Raw genomic sequence first — 22,439 nt, forward strand, 5'->3', positions numbered from 1 at the left:
TAGACAGAGATCAGCTTGATTACATTATAAACAGCTATTGTAACAGCTACATTAAAAAAAAAAAAAAAAAAAAATGGCTGAAATGCTATTATAATAGAGAGTCAGTAGGAGTACTGGTATCAAAAGCCATCCAGCAAGGTGGTTAAATTATGTTTATGACTGTAGGAAAAGTGAACCAGGTGCAAACAAATCCACATTGCCATGATCAGATGTTTTTTACAGTATTTACATGACGTAAAGTAAGTTCACTTTCGCTTTTGCTCTCGTGGATAGAGAAACCTTACCGCACAGATATCAATTAGCCTATAAATAATTAATTTTGTTTGTTAAGCGCAAAGATTGGTTTCAAAACTATTTCTAAATTCAGTTCTAATTTCCAGCAAACAAATAAATGAACATTGATAACGAAGTGTGCTCAAAATACTGAGTTATTTCCAAATACACCTGCCATGCCTCATATGGTCTAAAACCTGACAGGTGGACAAATCTATGCTTGTTTTTAATAAAACAAATATAAATATGGATAAAAGAAATAATACTGCAAATAATAATAACATTATACAAAAGCAAATTGAATGAACTGAAAAAGCCTCCCGAGATGAAGAAAGTAAGGCAGTGGTTTTTAAATTCATGTAGGCTAGAAATTAAAATGTTTTGTAATATTTTAATCATTTATATTTATATCCTATATATATCCTTATTATATATATCCTTAATATATGATATCTTTTTCATATGTAAAGATATTTGCGTATTGCTCTACATCTTGTGTGTAGTGTGTAAGCCAGGCGCATTTTGCGCCAGACAATAAACCGACTTTATTCTGGTCTAAAGAACAGACTATTTACAGTATCTCAAAATAGCAACGCGCCAAAACACGCCTGCTTTTTTAGACCAGAACGCCTATAGGCGCACATACAAGCACAAATGCATTTGCTATTTAAACAGTGTGGCACAACACCTCAAAATGACCCTTGCTCTGAGGTGAAAGTAGCAAATAGCAATTGCGTTGCGTCTTGCGCCGGGTGTATGATAGGGACCATAGTGCCTAAAACAGTGTTGGAAAACAAGATGCACACTACTTCCGCTACCAATTTTAAAGCACTCAGGATCTTGTGCTTCCTTAGAGTCTGCCATTGCTAAGCAACCATCAGCTGCACTCTCCAAGGAAGCACTACTGACAAACCCTTGCAGTAGCTCTGATACAGGTTTATTTATGGAATAAAACAAAAAGTGCAGCACTGCGTGTTCTTGCCTGAGGCAATTAGTCTTCCGTCATAACTGAAATACTGTATAATACATAAACAGGGTGAAGCTTCTTGTCACATAATGTGAAGTGCACTTGCTTCAATCTAAAAAGTTTACATGTTTTTAATTCGAGCATGAAAAAAACCTGAGCAAAAAAAGTGAGCATGTCACTCTCTATTTGCAAACATATATTTATTCATAAGTTAATGGCCCCTAAAGGTCCTGAAAGGTTATAAAAAAAAATATTAAATCAGATATAAATATCTGTGGCTCAATCTTAATTTTATAAAGCTGCTGGATTGCTTTTTGAGCACAAAAACCCTGCAAACAAACATTTATAGCAACTGTAAACATCTATTAATTCACTGACACTTGAATTTAAACATCATATTTTAAGTTTTGAGGGGGAACTAACCCTTTAAAAACCTTTAAGAATGAAAACTGACTCACCAGAGAGACAGTTTTGGTCTCTAGGTCCAGGACTTTAATGTGATGGTTGTTGGTGTCTGCCACATACAGCAGCTTTCCTCCCTCACCAACACACAGGCCTCCGGGTTCGTTGAAGCTGGATTCTAGGAATCTCGGGCCAATCCCGTTTCCAGCCTCCCCTGTTCCTGCCAACACCATGCACTGCTTAGTCTTTGGATCCACCACTTTGATCTGCAACAGAAAAGCTCTTAGAGTCACTGAGTTATCAGTGGTTAAAACTAGGTGTTCCCCTATTCAAAAACTTGCAGCACTTATCTCGCATTGCAAGTTGCTGAACTATTAATAATTGAGGAAATCTGTCAATATTCCCAAATAAAATCAATTTAAATGAAATTAATCTAGAAATGTTGTCTTTTGATGTTTTGTTTTATTATTTGGTTTTCATTTAAACAAATTACAATTAAGCTGCAACCATGATTGCTGTCACTCCGAAAATGAATTTATCCCAATTTGGAACGCTGCAACAGTTTAATATTTTATCTAATCGAATAACATTCATTTTTTAAACGCTGCTTAAGTGCTGCTTAAATATGTATTGGGGCCACTGCACTAGAATTCATTTATGCAGATAAATCCTGAATATTTAAAAAGCTGTTACCCATAAATAATAATAAAAGAAATTACCACTGCTGCATTCCAATTGACAGGCTCCCTTGGCAGTGTTCACTTTCCCCTATTCCCTGAGCATGGGACATCCACTTAATTTACAAAATGCGCTCATTTGGAACACTCCCAAAAGCCTTCACACATTTATGACGCACTACACTTTTGTAAATGACTATAAATGTAAATTACCATATGTCTGTTTAATTAACATACTTGTGTTTTACTCATCTTAAAGCGTTTTTAGACCTGTAGATCAATTGCTTTGAAACAGAGATATAATGGTACATTTTGTTGCATTTTCTTCATGGTTCCAGCATTTCAAAGCACACCAAAATGTGTTTATGTATGTCACACACACATAAGGTTGTGTTGCTATATTTCGTATTTAATTAACTGGCAAACTTTTATATATTTAATTATATTCAAAACAATATATTTTGTAATACTCAGATTTTATCAGGGCAGCATTTTTCCACTGCAAGGAGAAAACCAATTACACAAAATTCTGAAACCAAGAGATGCTCCTTGGTTTACAACTGTGATAACTAATGTCCTCACTCCCAAAATCAGACACTGCAGGTTTTTATGCAACGCATTTACTGTTTTGATTTAGGAAATCGCTTGGCTCGTTGGTTTGGACTGCTTTCTTGCCTCAATGGTCAAGAATGTTTCTAGAAGGCCTAGTAAGAGCTTGATTAGCTAGCCCAGGTGTGTCTAATTGGGGTTGAAACTAAACTTTGCAGGACACCGGCCCTCCAGGACCGAGTTTGGACACCCCTGATATACAGTCATGTGAAAAAGTTATGACACTGTATGAAATTCCAAATTCCCCAAATACGACACAAAAAAATGATCTGATCTTTTTTCAGGTTTTAAAATTTGAGGGGAAAAAAATCAATTGGTGTCTTAATTTTTTCATATGATTTTCTGACTAATCAAACCTCTTTAAAATGAGAAATCACACTGGATTTCAAAACAGGTGTGAAACATGCTTTAATTAAATGATCATAATGATATTTGCATTTTAATGAACAGCTGCATACAAATCACATCTGGCACTAATTAAACACAATAATGGCACCTGAGTCTCAGCGCTGTTATTTTATTCATATTTCTTTAAGTGCTAGAGTGATGTGCAGTGACAGGTGGGTAAATTTCCCTCTCTTCTTTCCTTGAAGGCATACATCAGTGTTCCCTTATTCCCAATGTCGCCATAGTGCTCTTCGAAGGGATTGTGCACTTTCTTCAGACTGACATCTCACTTGGGATGGCAAAATTATAGGTTAAGTTTAATTTGTAGTCCATTTATGGATGAATGGAATGCACAATTGCTTTTCCTACAGTACAAAATTTGGTCTATAATTGCAACTAATTCAATTTTACAGGAAAACGCTAAAAAAAAAAAAAAAAAAAAAAAAAAGAACAGCAACAGTAATATTCCCCCGGTTTGGAAAAATGCCATTGATTGTCACAAAACTTTGTCTAAAAATGAAACATCATATTCATTCCTACCAGCCCTTGCTATAATATACAGTTAAAGGCAAAATGATTAGCTCTCCTGTGATTATAATTTTTGTCTTTTTCAAATATTTCCCAAATTAGGTTTACCAAAGCAATGAATTTTCACAATATTTTCTAAAAAAAATGTCTTCTAGAGAGTCTTATTTGTTTTATATTTTATACAAACTATCATTTTACAATGACTTGCCTAATAAACCTCGTTAAGCCTTTAAATTGCCATTTAAGCTGGTTACTAAAATATCTAGTTAAGTATTATGTACTGTCATCATGGCAAAGATAAAATAAATCAGTTATCAGAAATGAGTTATTAAAACTATTATGTTTAGAAATGTGTTGAAAACAGATCTTTCTGTTAAACAGGAATTGGGAAAAACATATGCAGGGTATACTGTATGTATACGAGTGTGCGTGTGTATATAAGCATAATGGCAAAGTATAAAGTTTTTTTTTCTTCTGAGCATTATGTTTATTGGGTTTTGCCAAGATAAACACAAAGAACAACAAAGTACAGAATATTTTAAATAGATCTTTCAATCTTACACATAATGCCCTATACATGTCCCAACCCAAACCTCCAACCTGTAGTGCCATAAATAAACCATGAATAAAATTAAACAAGAAAACATTTAAAAAGTCAGGTTCTAAGCATTCTGTCCTGTTATACCCAAGTAAGAAATTAAACTGCCCTAGTATTTGACAAACAAATCTTGCTGCTTTTTCAAACGAAACACAATTTTTTCCCCAAAAGGCATATAAGATGGCACTTCTTTAATTCACATAGAAGTAGAAGGTGGTTTAAAATCTTTCTATAGCAAAGTTATACATTTTATGGCTGCTAGTAGGGCTAGTCTGACAAATCTCAGATTAATGCTTTGTTGATCAAGTAGTGTAGTATCTCCATAGAGGATAAGTCTAGGCTCTCTAGGCCAGGGGTGTCCAAACTCAGTCCTGGAGGGCCGGTGTCCTGCATAGTTTAGCTCCAATTTACTTTAACACACCTGCCTGGAGCTTTCTAGTATACTTAGAAAGAGCTTGATTAGCTGGTTCAGGTGAGTTTAATTCGGGTTGAAACTAAAATATGCAGGACGCCGGCCCTCCAGGACCGAATTTGGACAGCCCTGTTCTAGGCACACTAGTACCTACAACTATGGCAATAACCTCTAAGACAACTTTCAAATATTCTTCTAGGTCAAAGCAAGAAAGTATAAAGTTTAAAATAGACTAATAATTAGTATTTCTTGAAAGTATAAAACTGACCTTGTGATTGTAAGAATCGGCCACATAGAGAAGGCTTCTGCCCTCGTCCCAGGAAACCCCTAATGGATGCTGCAGTTTAGCATCGATGCCTTTACCATCAACATCTCCAAACGCAAACAGGTTCTGGTCAAACACAGAAAAAATACAAACTTAAAGGGCCATGCATGATTTCTTGACAGCTTACCCATGAGAAAAACGTTACGCTTTATTGCAAAGTTGTGAGAGCGTATAAATGAGCCATTTCTGTATATTTACTCAATCACAGTGCAGCAGTGGTGGTCTAATGTATAAAATAAGCCACTGAACATCACAAGGGCAGGAAAGAAAAAAAAATCTCATTAATCTAGTGACCAAATATGGCAAAACCCAATCCATTCTCATTCTCTGCCAAGAAAATCCTGTCTACTCGAAGGAAATCTAGCAGATCTGAAAAATGTCTTGCCTGTTTCAGGAGTGGAGGAAAAATAGTTTCTTAATCAGATCGCCTAGGTTCATTAAATGATAAAAAATTGCTCCATGACTTATTTATTTAACGTCTCCTCACATTACACTAAGTTTGGGGATCTTGTAGTGCCAAACAAACTTGCTTTGCATTGCATGCAAATGTGACATGTAATCAACTGCGATAATTTATGACCCCATAAAAATTCAAATCTCTCCATGTGGTGTATTTTTCCTAATGTGAACTAGATAACGACACGCTCCTTCCTAATAAAGTGTGCAGGGAAGACAAAGTGCTCAGCAGGAAGAGAAATGATCTGATGCAGACAAAAATGAAGGTCTTCTTGACCATAAGATAAGAAAAGATAAGTTTTACTACGGTTATGCCATCCATCCACACTATGCCAGAGTTTGAGCGCTGAAAACTAAGCTTTTCGAAAATGGTGAAGAGGTTGTTTTCAATTTAAAATGCTGGGGAAAAATAGACATCTGAAAACGGAGGCATGACTGCATCTAATTGGGGCTTTTTCCTCAATATTTAGTAACCTACACACAGTTCAGTCTTGCATCCTTTCCTTTTAAGTTCAGACTTCGTAAGTTGGATATGGAAAAACAAACTCCCGAGGACACATCGGGTAAATCTTCAAAGGTAACAAGGTACTTTATAACCTCATTCGCATCATCCTGGCTACATTGTTTCACTTTCAGAAAAATAAAATGAAAACATGATATAAAGAACTTCCTATTTTCATTTTGATATTGACACCTTAACAGACACCAAAAATGTAGCAACATATTTATACGAGGGTCATCTTCACTGTATGCATATTTATAACAAACATAGCCTATAACATAACTGCCTCCTTGAAAAGATGAATTAAATATCACATTTAATAAATATAGTGATATTAAATCCAGCGGTAGATTTTGGATGAACTGTCCGACGTGCACATCTTTTACCTGGGGAGTTCTGCTCAAAACACCCGCTGAGTTCAGACGCACGCATACACTGCAGTGCATGCTAGAGTTTGAGTGTAGTCTTGTGATGTGCATTTTCAGTAAAATATGGTGGACTGAGATCTGTTCAGGAACGCTAGATGAAGCGCCATTGTGTACGTGGATCGTTAACATTCTAAATCGCCGTTTTAAAACTAAAATGTATTAGTGTCAACGAGGCCCTAGACTTAGTTTACAAGCTTTCATTTAATTGATTCAAATGGCATCCCCCAAAAAGTTAAATACGTCTGGAATAAAATAAATGATAAATATTAGATGAACAATGTTGTCCTAGCAACTAAAATTAAATTATTAAAATTAAAAAGTAAAATTAAACACAGAAATTTGTTAAATAATAAGCTAATTGTTTTGAACTAAACTAAAACTAAAATGAATACAAAAAAAACATACAAAAAAATGAACAAAACCAACAAAATATACATTGAAAAATTATTTTTTAAAAATTAAAACAAAATAATTTCTCTCTTTTACTTCCCAATAATTTATTTAATAAAAAGTACAATAACAGCAATATTGTAAAATATTATTTTAAATTAAATTAATTGCTCTCTATGTGTGTGTGTGTATATATATATATATATATATATATATATATACTCTGGCGATCAAAATTAGAGAACAATTTATAAATAATTGAACCATGTTGAAATAATGTCATTTTCACTGCTCAGCAGTTGAAGGATTTTTTGTCCCGCCTATACCATGCTACCAGAACATCTTTTTTCACAAAATAACAAAGCATTTCAGCAAAAAACATTATTTTGCCGAAAACACACTGATCAAAATTAGAGAACACTTTCAGATACCTCCCAGTTATTGGTGTCAATCTGGCATCTGGCGCTAATTCCCTTGATTATCTGTCAACCCCTATTTACCTGGCAGCCTAATTTCCAGTTTCACTGACTCTGCAAGATGGTGGGCGGTTCTAAAGTGACTGATAGCCTTCGGCAGCAGGTTGTCCAGATAAAGGCCAAAGGGATGACCCTATCAGCCATAGCAAGACAAGTTGGTCGTTCCAAATCTGTGATTTCACGAATACTAAATCTTTACAACATCACAACTCATTCAAGTCCCTCAAGAAGGCTGGTCATCCACAGAAAAGATGACAGGATACTACGGAGAATCTCAATGGGCAATCGTTTTTACACTAAAGCTGGAACTTCTCACCAGTTCAGCACTGTACAGGGTAAAGATCTGTCTCGTCATACAGTCTCGATGATTAAGAGCATTTGTACTGAAAGCCCACTCTGCAGTCACCAAACCTCTCATTAGCAGAAAGAATCAAAAGGCAAGAATAAGCTTTGCTGAGGAGCATGCTGTGTGGACAGAGGAGAACTGCTCCAAAGTTCACTTCAGTGATGAAAGCAAGTTGAATTTATTTGGGTCCGATGGGAAACATTATGTTCGGCGACAAACTGGAGAAAAAATGAACCCAAAGTGCATAAAGAAGTCTGTAAAAAGTGGACGAGGAAGTGTCATGGTTTGGGGCATGTTTCTTGCAGCAGGAGTTGGGCCTCTATAGGTATATGGCAGAGGGAATGCAAATGTTTATCAGAACCTTCTTTAACAACATATGGTTGCTTCCCTGCGTTCATTACCTAATCAGCCCAAGGTGTTCATGCAGGAAAACGTGCCATGTCACACAGCAAAACGGGTAAAGCAGTTCCTTGAAACTGAAAACATTGAAATAATGACATGGTCTGCCCAGAGTCCAGAGCTCAACCCAATAGAGAACCTCTGGAAAATCTTTGGCTACAAAGTTATGGCCAAGAAACCCATACAGTCACTGAAATGTCGAGAAGACTGGAAGAAGAGTGGGCAAAAATCACACCAGAGCAGTTTGAGAGACTAGTGCTGTCTTGTGGCCACAGATGTGCTGAAGTTATTCAGAGCAGAGCCCTGTACACTTCCTACTAACTGCTGACTGTTGTAACCTTTAGAAAATTTTGCTGTAATCTTTTTCCATGCTACAGTCATTGTTGTTCTCTAATTTTGACCAGTGTGTTTTCTGCAAAATAATGTTTTTTTGTTGAAATGCTTTATTATTTTGGGGAAAAGGTGTTCTGGTTGTATGGTATAGACGGGACAAAAAATCCTTCAACTGTTGAGCAGTGAAGATGACATTATTTCAGAATTGTTCAATTATTTATAAATTGTTCTCTAATTTTGATCGCCAGTGTATAAATATTTTTTTTTCTCAGTGATTTTTTGTATTTCTAATAAAGTAATTACAAATTAAAATGACAAAAATTAAACTTAAACTAGAAAATGCATATCACATAAAATTATGAATAAATGCTAATTTAAAATATAAATTATTATTTTAATAGTACCTAAAGAACTTTTTATAAATACTAAACTTTCTATTATTCTATATATATATATATTAGCATCAATATTTTATAAATCTATTATGGGGCTACATAAAGCAAATAAGGGTGTGAAACACTGATCTCTAACATGTTAGACAAGTTCAGACCTGTAAACATGTCACATAAAGCTTACCAGAGGGTCTCTCTCTCCCCCCACCACATGTTTGACTGCGCCATCCTTCAGTGAAAGGCTGCGAATGGTGCTGCTCTCACTGTCAGCGATGAAGAGACTCTCCCAGGGCTCTGTCGGGGCAAGAGCCAAGCCTGATGGCTGCGCCAGACCTGCTTTATGAGGGTACGCGTTATTTCGGTTCTCCTCATTTCCACTGCCCGCAAAGCGCACACATGTTCCTGCTTTGCTGTCGCTGAAAAAGCCATCAGATAAAGTCTGATTACAACAATCAAGTACCACTTAATTTGTCAGAATCTAAAATAATTCTTGTGATAAAATGGACAAAATATCTACAGTTAAGATCTAATAGCATGTGAAAGTGCCAAAAAGTACTTCATTTTTTAGGAGAAATTAAATGATATCATTAAAATCTGACTTTTTCTGTGTTTACGTTCTGTAATCATGTCCTTTGTGCATCTACCAACAAAGAACATGCAAGAAAGGAAATCCTAGTAACTGCTTTGATAAGCCTATTTTTCTCCAAACAGTCTGTTCAGATTTCACTTTTCTAGTAACATAAGAAGGGGATCTTATTATGCATTACCAGCCCTTAACCTGCATGTTTACACCCACATCAGTAGTTTATATTTAGAATGTCTGGAGCAGAAAGATAAATGTACCAATGAACATGAGAGTCTCTACAATATAATCCCAGCATCCAAGCCACTGAGGTCATTGTGATCGAATTACATTTTTAAAGTAATGCTGCTTTTCCACTGCGGTTTTGCTTTCTCGGTTTGCATTTCCACTGCCGTTAAGAACCACATAATGTGGGTGGGATTGCACATGTCGCAAATCTAATGATGCTGGTAGTGACGATTCTGTCTGAACAATCAGTGATCAAAAGTGTACACGAAACGTTTTGGTAATGCAACGGAATCCTCCGAACCTCACCCGAGGTGGTACTAAAAAAAAACAACAACAACAAAAAAACGTACTAGCTTTAGAATGCAGTGGAAAAGCCCCCAAAATAGCTGTACCAAACCATGCCATACCATGCTGTGGAAAAGTGCCTAAAACGTGTTAAAGAATGTAAGTAAAATGTCACATATTTGGCTACATATAATTATTGGCAGATTGCTTAACCAACAACAGTTGTTCAACACAATTTCTGTAGGATGAGTCAATACCAATGCTTTAAGCTACAACTTCATATACAAGTCACTTAATTTTCATAATGTGCGTGTTAACATGCTGTGGTGATGATGTGTATCAAAAGTTGCCTGTATTCACAGGAATCAGTTATGTCATTCATTTTATTCATAAAACGCTCACCTTCAGCATAATTCATAAACACATACTTATTATGCACTGTTATATTCTGGTGACAGACTTTTTCAACTTTACAGATTAGAGAAATGTATAAATAATGTAATGTTTACTTGCAGGAGCCAGCACATCTGAATAGAGTTTACTCCACAACATCTATTTAAATAGATCTACAAACGGTTCAGATACATCCTGGTTTAGTCTAGAATTGGTAACCTCTTCCTCTCCATCATTGTATGACTTTGTATCAACAACAATACAAAATCTTTTGCACACGTAAGTTTGTTATTTCCAGTAGAGTCACACGTTATATAAACATGATTATCTTTATAATAATATAACAAATTGTGGTTATGCGTATATAAAATTACAAATAACATATGTAGCAGGGCATTAAATGACTTATTCTTTGCATTTTAACTTTGTAAACTATAAAATCATGGGTCTCCTCACAGTTTGTATCTGATTTTGTGAGCCAACTGACAACAGTTGTTCGTTCCGCTCTTTTTTCCCCTGCTCTTCTGGCCACGCCCACTCCTCCCTCTGCTTGCAGAGCTCCACACCCATTATGATGCATTTTTTAAAAAAGATTTAGAGGTAGACTTGAACCGAAAGAGGGGGGTTTAATGGCCCTTTAAATAGTTTATTTCTGACATTTTGCCTGCATTCACAAGTTTTGTTGTTTATGTAGTGTTAGAATAGTATGTAAAGACTCCACCCTGTTCTGAAAAGCAGCATTTCATTTGCATTTAAACATGCAAGCTTACAATGCTTATGTTTGCACACACCCAAATAGGGGCTATTTGGCAAGTTATAATAAATGAGCTGTGGCCTATTTTGAGTTGAAACTTCACAGACATGTTCTGGGGACACCAGAGACTTATTATGTGTCGTAAGAAAAGGGGCATAATACAGTATGTCCCCTTTAAAGCTGTTATCAGTGCTTACCACAGCTTTATAAACATCAAGAGAAATGCTACATCTGCGAACAGCACATAAAATTAAGAGTGCATTTTGTATCAGGACGATCAGAGCAATTTCCGCCAACAGTGAACTGTGTGGCTGCCCAGAAAATTACATCACTTGGGCAGCCCCGTGGCTGCTTTATGTGAACATTGCCTCGTCTGTACAGAACATGACACATGGAGAGGAGCTCACCTCCCTTTGGGAAGCTTTCCGTCCTCCAAGAAAAGAGCCCAGATCTGATGCGTTCCTGCCATGGCGATCCACAATACATCACCTCCTGCATAAACACAAACAGAGTATAGTAAACATGTTACCTTTTCTGAGATATATTAATGTTGATTCGCTTGCTAAAAATAACAGAGCAAATTCTTCGTTAAGTGTGCATGAGACAAGGGTAAACAAGATCTCAACTGGTAACACGCACAACCTTCCTATCACATAATATCCGTTTAAGCTGTGTGGAAATCACATTATTAGATCTTTTTAAAGAGATAGTTCACCTAAAAAATAAAGAAATCCACACCATTTACTCATATTCAAGTGGTTCTAAACATTTATGGGAGTCTTTTGTCTTTAGAGCACAAAACAAAATCTTCTGATAAAAGTTGTAAACCTAGTAGCTATTGACATCCATAGTTTAGTTACAAAAATACTACAGAAGTCAACAGCTGGTTCCCCTACCAACATTCTTAAGTATATCTTCATTTGCGATTAACAGGAAAAAGAAAGGAGGCTGGAGGGTGAGTAAATGATGACAGAATTGTACTATTTGCTATCCCTTTTCATGAAAACGTTCCCTTTCATGCACGCACATGTCTTTCCGCAAAGTAAACAAGTTTGCTCATAACCATATAAAGTAAGGTATATGATAGCTGATGTATATGTCAAGTGCCTGTCTCAAAAATATGTCTTGGTGCTCCCTTTAAAGTAATAAAGAAAAATTAAACATTGGCTTTATAGAGAACTAACTGACCAATTGAAAAAGTCCCTAGTAAAACATCCATGTGTTACAAGACACAAAAATGAATAATAAAAAAAAATTTCATTTTAAAATAAGTAATATGCTAATATTTAAGTAATATTATTGGACAATATGCAAATGTTTGCATGATTTCTTTACAATACAGTTTTTAAAGCAATATTTCCTGTCTTTTATTAGATACACTCACTGGCCACTTTATTAGGTTAGAAAAGAAAATATCCCATGAGCGGCAGCTCTGTGGGCACAAATGCCTTGCTTATGCCAGACATCAGAGGAGAATGGCCAGAATGGTTCGAGCTGATAGAAAAGCAACAGTAACTCAAATAACCACATGTTACAACAGAGTTACTGTATGCAAAAGAACATCTCTGAACGCACAACATGTTCAACCTTGAGGCGGATGGGCTACAGCAGCAGAAAACCACACCGGGTGCCACTCCTGTCAGTTAAGAACAGAAAACTGAGGCTACAATTTGCACAGGTTCACCAAAAATGTTGCCTGGTCTGAAGAGTCTTGATTTGTGTTGCAACATTTGGATAGCAGGGTCAGAATTTGGCGTCAACTACATAAAAGCATAGATCCATCCTGCCTTGTATCAACGGTTCAGGCTGGTGGTGGTGGTGTAATGGTGTGGGGGATATTTTCTTGGCACACTTTGGGACCATTAGTACCAATTCAGCATTGTGTCAACACCACAGCCTACCTGAGTATTGTTGCTGACCATGTGAATCCCTATATTATACCACAGTGTACCCATCCTCTGATGGCTACTTCTAACAGGATAACGCATCGTTATAAAGAGTGAAGCATCTCAGACTGGTTTCTTGAACATCACAATGAGTTCACTGTACTCAAATGGCCTCCACAGTCACCAGAACTAAGTCCAATAGAGCACCTTTGGGATGTGGTGGAACAGGAGATTTGCACCATGGATGTGCAGCCGCCAAATCTACAGCAACTACGTGATGCTATCATGTCAATATATACTAAAATCTCTGAGGAATATTTCCAGCACCTTGTTGAATCTATGATTAAGGCAATTCCGAAGGCAAAAGAAGTTCCAACCCGGTACTAGTAAGGTGTACCTAATAAAGGGTCCGGTAAGTGTGTAATACATGAGAGACTTACTTTATTACCAAACAAGTGGTTCTAATTGGATTTGCATCGCACACCTTAAATACAAGTTAAAAGGTTAGTTTTTATTTAATTTAATGTGGTATTTAGTTACTATACTCTCAAAGTCATTACACATAAATCTGCAGACTTTTTTAAAACTTATGCACAGAAATAGCAAAAAAATTTAGAAGATTCTGTAATCTATAATTAAAATTAGCACAAGAAAAATTGTTTATTAATAAATTAACAAGTTTTACCTAAATTTATTAAAAAATTATACATTATAAATAATAACTTAATTCAACATATACAATATGCCAGATGACATCTCTATATGAATCTACTTTAAGTCGTTTTGTGCAAACCTTACTCTACACTGTATCTTTTCATTTTTAGTGTTTACTATTTTAGTATTTTCCAAAAGGATCAGAGCCTCCTTTCACTGACCCTTTGTTATAGCAGAATGAAAATGAAGCCCTATTTTTGTGTCCTATTCGTGGAAAGGAAGCTGCAAAAGACAAGGACTGAAATGCTTAGAGGACTGAAAATAACAAAGTATACAATGCAGTCCAGCACAGCACAGAGTGACCTAAACCAATGAATTTACATCTGAAATCAGCTTAAGTACCGCGTGGAGGGTGCACAAATACTCAAGAGTATTGCGCTGCGTTTTCTCCATCAGGAATCAGGAATGAGGGGCTCTGTACTTGTGTCTAACAATAGACCTCTCTAATGGTTCTGTGCTTATCAGGGACAATTTCTTTGCTGGGCTGGAGCCTAACAAGACATATTCATGAAAGAGCGAGACAGAGGGAAAGAAAGAGTGAGGGAAAGAGAAATGGAGAAGGACTGAGATGGAGAGGAAGGGAGTAAAACTCTCCTCATGCAAGATTTCAAAGGAATCAGGGACGGATGGAAGGTAAAAAACACAGAATGAGCCAAAGTAGATGAAATTTGTGATGAAGGACAAAGACGCACTGCGGTATTTCCAAATTAAATTGAAACTCAAAGGAGGAAAACAAATGAAGCGGGAAAACGCAAACCAGACTTCTTTAGCCAGATGATTATGAATGATGAAGTGGCAATTACAAATCTTAAAGCAGGTATTAGTTTGTCAGACAAAATGCTTCAGATAACGTCTGCTTGAGCTTTTAAGAAAGGAGATTTAATTTTTTTTAAAGTAAAAAGTAACACGCTAATAATTTGCTGGACCCTCTTTATAGTTTCACTGCAAAAAAATGAATTTTATTACAGATATCTCAAATTCTTAAATCAAGAATTATTTTCAAGACAAGTAAAACAATATTGTTTATCTGAAGTTAAAAATACAGTTTTGTTTAAATAAACAATAAGTCAAAATTAAAGTTTTTTTTTTTTTGCTTTGGGGTAAACAAGGAAAATTTCTCCTTTTTTAAACCTATTATTTCTGAAAACAAAACCATATTTATGTAGTATCTTTTTTACTACAAAATGCTTCTTGATTTAGGAATTTTAAAACATTTGGACTAGTTGACAAGTAAGAAAGCATTTTTGTGCAGTGTTTGATTGTGCTGTGCAGTCATCATGGCACTGACAGCCTTATGCAATATGACTTTTAATAGGGTTCAGGTCAGTTGGTGACCAACTCATGTGTGAAAATAAAGACTTCTTTCACAATCCTGGAATATAGCCATGGGATACATCTTCTGACATGGGTTGTTAAAAAAAATACTCACTGCATCAGATAATAGAACTTTTGGCAAACATATCACAAGCCAAAATGTATTAATCAGTGCAATAAAGATCCAATCTTAAGGGCTGCATGAAAAAAATCTGAAATTTTTCACTGAAGACACCCACTAAAGTGCCATTCAGCGTAACAATAATTAAAGTATTATACCATCTTGTTAGGCATATTTAAAAACAGAAGGATGTGATGATATAAAAAACTATTAAGGATCACAGTGCAGCTCCAAATACACATTTACTGTCACTTTAAATTGATTAAACCTCTAACTTTACCTTTTCTGTCAGCAAGAATTATCTCTTTTATACAGAACAAGTTAGAACACTTCAGATTGTGTATATTGTGTAACTTTCACATAATGAATGAATGAATGAAAAATCAGATAATTACAATGGAACATAAAACTGTATAAACTGTAAAAGTAAAAAAATATATATTTTTTTAAGTGAAAATAAAATCAAATTGAACAAAACTGAACTGAACTTCAGCTCTGAAAACTGAACCGACAGTTTCAATTTACTAGAACTTCTATGTTAAACTGATTTAACTCAATCTATGTAGTAAAAGAGTTAAATAAAAGATAAATAGATTTTCTTTTATGCTGAAAATCATCCTAACAATCTATTACAAACCATAAAAGTAATAGAAGGTTTATTTATCCAACTTTATCCACGGATACAAACAAAAAATACTCTTACGACTGCTGTTGTGGTTCCGACTCAAATATTCTATTACATAATTACAGTATATCTGTTGATCTGTTTGTAAGAGGCAGCTGCATTGCCTTGAACCATTTTGACTATTGAATGCAAAATAATTAAATAACATTTCACTAAGCTCAAAGCAAAATGCTGAAAACATGATGAATAAGGTGGATTTACATCAGATGAAATTGCAAGAGATGAAAAATCTCAATAACAGAGCATGAACGCCGTCAACACTGACAGCGTTGATCTCAGTAAGCCTATTGGATGAAACTTATAACTCAAGACATGAAATCTCTTCACTTTAAGGGATTCATTCAAAATCATTGCTGCTATAACATGTAAGAAAAAAGTAAACAAAGCAAAAATTTTAAAAAGTTAAAGTAAATCGAATAAGAAAAAACCAGGGATGCTCCGGAGATTGGTATCGGCCTATAATCACATTTTATGACTCGATCAGTGCTTGCTAATCTGGCAGATCTCATCAACCGATAGCAGGTGTTTGTTTAAAGCTTTACACACAGAGGAAGGAAACCTGGCTGAAAACATCAATGAAATAAAAAAAACTGTAAAATATCTTTTTTTTAAATGTGAATATTTAATAATATACCTTTTGTAATATACTTAATGCAATAAACAAATATGCATTTACAGATGTGCATTTTTACTTCTTATGCATCAAATATGCATTCCAAACTTTTTTCATGGAGACATGTTGAGTTCTTCCATTATTTGCATTGTTTCTAAATTGCTTTGTGGGTCATTTCTTACAAATTGTTGAATCTGTTTTATCTATTATTTTCTGTAAAGCTGCTTCTGACCATGACATGTCCACACTAAATGGTTATCGGGGATGTGAACAACCGAGGACAAAAAAGATAGAAGGCGAGACGCCCTATTAAGCAGCCTATGCTTTAACATTAGACCCTGAAAAATATATCATTAGTTTATCACTTTCCCTGTCCTTCGGCGTAGTGTCTGCTTTTTAAAAGGTTTAATTAATTATAAAATGTATTTTTATAAACTGATATTATCATAAACAATTTCATGATAATTTCCGGTATTACATTTCAGGTGCTATGCTGTAGCACTGAATAAATGAAGTGATAAGGACTGATGACTTGAAGAGGACAATAACATATGTGCATCCGGGCTTTATTTATAATGTACATAGAGTGCACGTAGTCGTGACATGCAAATGTGAGTGCGGACAAAGTGTGCACAGCCGTGCATGCATTCAAAGCGATTTCAAAATCTTGCAAATTGTCAGCGGCTTCATCAGACGTGCACATTATAGGACTATACAATATCATTATACCTAAATGAAGTCCGGAATTAAGCAGTTAATGCTCCTTTTTGTGCACAATGATAAGCAATGAAGGTGCAAACTATTACTCAGGTCTGCTTTAATGACGATGAATCTAACTGAGACCCCCAACCCCCCACAAAAATAAAAAAATAAAAAAAATAAAACTACAGATTTACGCAAATTACAATGGTTGCCCCATTAATCCTTCCCTGGGTTATAAGAGACATGTTTAAGGGATTAAATGCAACATCCTTCATTTATTTTCTTGGGTAAGGAGAGACTTAAGTATCATACTTTGACTCAAAATGTGCTTTATGCATTATTAAGGTTGAATCATCAGAATCAGTACTCAGTATCAGCCAATGACCATGACAAGGAATCGTTACTCAGTATCGGCTGCAAAAAAGCTCCTAAAAGGAGCATCCTTAGAAAAAACATACAAATATAAAGGATACAAAAACAATCGTATTTTCTTAGTAGAAAAACCTGCAAGAAAGCAATCTGTAGTTCAGGGAACTAACCTAATGCACAGCAGGGATCATCAATGAATGTGCTCCAAACACACACTGACTAAATCAAACACACACTCCACTTTAAACCTCTCTCCCTCTCTCTCAACTGATGCCAGCCACATCCATTTCTTCAGCAGTTTAATGGAACGATATGACTGAATAATGCAGACTGATTTAATAACGCTGGCAAATATGAAGCAGGAATTTTAATTACGCTTTAGAAGCATGTTAAATTCAATTTCCTAGACCTGTGGGATATCTTGTTGGTAAAAAGATACCACCGCAAAACGAAAAGAGGAAATCTTTGACGAAAGCAGAAGCACCACTTCTTTGAAACCGCAGCCAGCCACATGAGTGCTTTCTGATCATATCTTTTCTTCAGTGGTATGGGTTGAACTCAGGCAGCGCCACAACATTCGGCTCTGTGTCTCTGACTAGCAACTGACGGACCACACAATTTACTCCTGGGCCGCTTCCAAACAACTAGAGGCCGTCTTAGCAGAACAAAGATCTTTTTCTGCACCGTATACACTTGTGAAAATCAAAGGCGAGTGTGGTATCTACAAAGCCAAGACTTCTGAGAACAACCTGATTGAAGATTCCTAGATGGACAAGACAGATAGGGAGAAGATGTGAGAGGGAGAGAAGGGGATGTAGAAAGTGCTCCTGGTGGAATAATAAAATGCAGAATCACAAGATATTACGTTTTATGAGCAATGCAGGAATAAAGGTAGATGGAGTGATCTTAAATTCTATAATAAAAGTACCTGCGCTGCCAAGGGTAACATCCCAGGGAGAGCTGATTGGCTGTTGTGGTCCCAGTGCTCCGCCTTCTTTATCAGTGCCTTGTACGCCAATGCCTGCTAATGTTGAGACTTTTCCTTCCGTAAGGTTGATCTGGAGAAAAAGGAAAAAACTAATGAGGACAAACATAAGTGCTATCATGACGACTGTTTTTCAAGCACCAATCAGAGTGGATCTGGGTTAGAGTTAGCAGCGGGAGAACAAGCTTGACCCGATTCTGCTGATTTACCTTTCTAACAAGGTGGTTTTCAGTGTCAGCCACGTAGACTGTGTCTCCCTTTATGAACAGGCCTTGTGGGGAGCTGAACTGAGCCTCGGACAAATTTCCATCTCGTTTCCCACTTGAGGGACCTAAAAAAAGGCAAAGACAATCCCATGTAGAAGTGGACTAAAATAGCATCGAAACACTCACCAAGGAGAAAATTAGCAGCCTTTCTAAACTTATAAAACAGGCTTTGCCAACTGCCCTATATTTCATGAAAGCATCCTGCATTTAAAGGGATAGTTCACCCATAGATGAAAATTCTGTCATCATTTACTTGTTCCAATCCTGTTTGAGTTTTATTCTTCTGTTGGACACAAATGATTGTATTTTTGAAGAAAGCTGGAAACCTGTAACCATTGACTAACATAGAATTAGTTGTTCTTACTATATTTGTCAATGGTTTTTGGTTTTCAGCTTTCTTTAAAACATCATCTTTTGTGTTCAACAGAATAAAGGAACTCATAAAGGTTGATGACCACTTGATGATGAGTAAATGGTGGATAAATTCCTTTAAGGGAAAAAAACTGCATTTCATATAAAATAATATTTAAGGAAGTCATTGAAACAGCTTAACAAATTCAAACTTGAATGGTTGTGCTTAAAGTAAAATATAAACCATGACCTTTCTTAAAGAAAAAGTGATTTAGAACTTTTTTGTGTACATAAAAATGACAAAGGTGGCATATTTTTAAACATGTTGATATTCATATTTAGATAACACAATACCAATTTTAACTTCAGAGGGGTTAAAAATTCAACATTTGGTTTTATTCGGGATTGGGCATAAATCTGATTTTCAATTACCACAAATAAAACATTTGCAATTCTGACCAATTGTTATTTTTTGGCAAAATGACAGATATAAATGTTACAATATATACAAATAGATACAATGTTATGTTATGAGACCTTTATGTGATAAAAGAATAACATTTACTCACACCTATAACTAAAAACAAAAATCCAGTAAACTCAGAGAACTTATTTTTTTTCATAGTTGCATGCACAGTTGTAGTCAGAATTATTAGCCCTCTGTCTATTTTTTCCTCAATTTCTGTTTAACAGAGAGAAAATTGTTTTAACACTTTTCTAAACATATTAGTTTTAATAACTTATTTCTAATAACTGATTTCTTTTATCTTTGCCATGATGACAGTAAATAATATTTTTCAAGACACTTCTATACAGCTTAATAACTTACTGTAAGTTATTGTAAACGATGGTTTGTTCTGTAGACTAATGAAAAAAATAGCTTAAAGGGGTATATATATTAGGGCTGCTCGATTTTGGAAAAAATCATAATCACGATTATTTTGGTCATAATTGTAATCACGATTATTCAAAACGATTATCAGTTGAAGTCAAAATTATTAGCGCTCCTGAGAATTTTGTTTTTTTTAAATAACTATTTCCCAAATTATGTTAAACAGAGCAAGGAATTTTAACAGTATTTCCTCTAATATTTTTTTTCTTCTAGAGAAAGTCTTATTTGTTTTATTTTAGCTAGAATAAAAGCAGGTTTAAATATTTTGAAACCAATTTTTAAGGTCAATATTATTAGCCCCCTTAAGCAATATATTTTTTGATTGTCTGCAGAAGAATCTACTGTTATACAATGACTTGCCTAATTACTCTAATTAAGCCTTTGAATTGCACTTTAATCTGAATGCTTGTATTTTGAAAAACATCTAGTAAAGTGTTATGTACTGTCATCATAGCAAAGATTAAACAAATCAGTAATTAGACATGATATATGAAAACTATTATGTTCAGAAATACGTAAAAAAAAAAAAAAAAACAACAACTTCTTTCCATTAAACAGAAATTGGAGGAAAAGGGTTGCTAATATTCATGAGGGCTAATAATTCTGACTACAACTGTATATATACAGTTATTTTCCACCCTGCAAAGGAAAGAGAAACAAATACAATAGAATAAAAATATGAAACAAACTGTGATTTAAGCATCTTCACCCTAAGAAAAACACTTTAGCTACAAAAATCCTTCAGTCAAGAGCAGCGAGGAAATTTTCTCGTCGTTTGATTAATGATAAAACAAGCGGCAGCATTTCGCACTGTCTCTTTAATGGTTTCTCTTTCACGTGTCTTTTGATTCTCAACTCGTTTGTTTATTACGCAAATGAGGTGTAGGAGCCTATATGTTGACTTGAATGTAATTTGGGCTGTCACCACTTGGGGGCAATATGTGCACATAGGGTTTTAAAGTCGGTGTTTCTTGCATGAGAGAAGAAGACTTGAGGAAGGGAACGCATGCAGTTTTTACCACACCAAACTCACACACCTTTGAGGTCGCTAAAGGGTTCAACATTATTAATTGCAAGTTTGTATTTATAATAAGCTAAATAAAGTGAATTTAAACTTGAAGAGGAAGCAAGACTGGACATTGGTTGTGTGCGTAAAAACGTGCGTTGAGATGCCAAGCCTTCGACATTAAGCTGCTGCAACATGAGGGTTAATATGAATAATCTCTAATCACCGCGTTTTAACACCTATTTGACCATTAAAGCGCTCACGTTAAGATTACTTTAGATGTCTGCGCTCCTCTGCTCGTCTCAGTGTTGCACACACACATAAGCACGCGGTCTTTCGCGCTTTTGGTATATGATGCAATAATCGTTTATCTCGATTAATGGTTTTTCATAATCGTTAGAAGCCATAATCGAAATTGAATTTTCGATTAATTGTACAGCCCTAATATATATATATATATATATATATATATATATATATATATATATATATATATATATATATATATATATATATATATATATATATATATATATACACAAGAAAACACAACAAGAATTAAAACTGACAGTATAATAATAAAAAGAAACAGAATAAATACAACTAATGCAATTTTTTAAAAATCCAGATACTAAAAGTTCCTGTTTTTATTGCAATAAAGCATAGTCCCTTAATTTATCAAGAAAATAAACAGAAACCTCAGCATCTTTTGAATTTTGTAACTCTATCCAAGAGTGCATGAAGAGGCCTTACCTCCTACAGTGTGCAGCACCTGCCCAGTATTGGAGACCACCAGTACCCTGTGGTGTCCTGTGTCTGCAATAGCCAACTGCTTGCCGCTGGGGTCTATGGCTATTTTTCCAGGAAAAGAAAGGATGGAGGGAGGTAGCGAGTCCCTGTACAGTTTGATTCCCACATTATGGTCCTTGAGGAGCCCTTGTTCCCTATAGTGTTTCAGAGCCGCAGCAGTGAAAAGGAAGAGATGTTCTCTATGCCCTTCACCAACCAGGGAGAAAAGCAAGTTTCCTCTGGGTCCCAGCAGCAGCAGTGTGGGCCAGCAGGACACCTCCAGCTCCTGCCACAGACGGGCATCGCTGTCGTTCACTACAGGATGGTTGATGTCGTATCTCAACACCGCACTCTGTACGTTCTGGAGGACTTTCTCATTGGGGAATTTTGCTGAGTGAACACCCACGACAATCAGACCATCTGCAGAAATGAAAAAAAAAAAAAACCCACATAATTTTAGGGTTTTCTACTAAAGTTAAAGTAAGAAGACAGGACAATTTACATGGCTATAGTAAATCTGCACTCATCAGCATGTGAATCTTTGTAATGCAAATGTGTTGTTGATAGAAAGTTGACACTTCAAAAGCTACACAAAATAAATAT

The 22,439-nt window shown here is 35.5% G+C and overlaps 2 protein-coding genes across 3 annotated transcripts in view; one reads left to right on the forward strand and one right to left on the reverse strand.

Annotated features, from left to right (window-relative positions):
- The window catches only part of dclre1a (DNA cross-link repair 1A (PSO2 homolog, S. cerevisiae)), an 81,393-nt gene that overhangs the window by 32,159 nt on the left and 26,795 nt on the right, over window positions 1-22,439 (forward strand). The window lies entirely within an intron of this gene.
- nhlrc2 (NHL repeat containing 2) overlaps window positions 1-22,439 on the reverse strand; it is a 41,292-nt gene that overhangs the window by 7,339 nt on the left and 11,514 nt on the right. For both annotated transcript variants that reach the window (XR_015504236.1, XM_087276509.1), the window contains exons 3-9: window positions 21,801-22,256; window positions 18,742-18,863; window positions 18,476-18,605; window positions 11,551-11,635; window positions 9,085-9,316; window positions 5,122-5,244; window positions 1,699-1,908 (exon numbers count right to left, since the gene is read on the reverse strand). Coding sequence is in view for 1 of the 2 variants with exons in the window: in XM_087276509.1 (XP_087132635.1) it covers window positions 1,699-1,908; window positions 5,122-5,244; window positions 9,085-9,316; window positions 11,551-11,635; window positions 18,476-18,605; window positions 18,742-18,863; window positions 21,801-22,256 (1,358 nt within the window). In the remaining variant the exon portion in view is untranslated. The remainder of the gene's footprint in view (window positions 1-1,698; window positions 1,909-5,121; window positions 5,245-9,084; window positions 9,317-11,550; window positions 11,636-18,475; window positions 18,606-18,741; window positions 18,864-21,800; window positions 22,257-22,439) is intronic.

The sequence above is a fragment of the Danio rerio genome, chromosome 12 (assembly GCF_052040795.2).
Source record: "Danio rerio strain M-AB ecotype USA chromosome 12, GRCz13ab, whole genome shotgun sequence".
In the NCBI taxonomy this organism is placed as follows: Eukaryota; Metazoa; Chordata; class Actinopteri; order Cypriniformes; family Danionidae; genus Danio; species Danio rerio.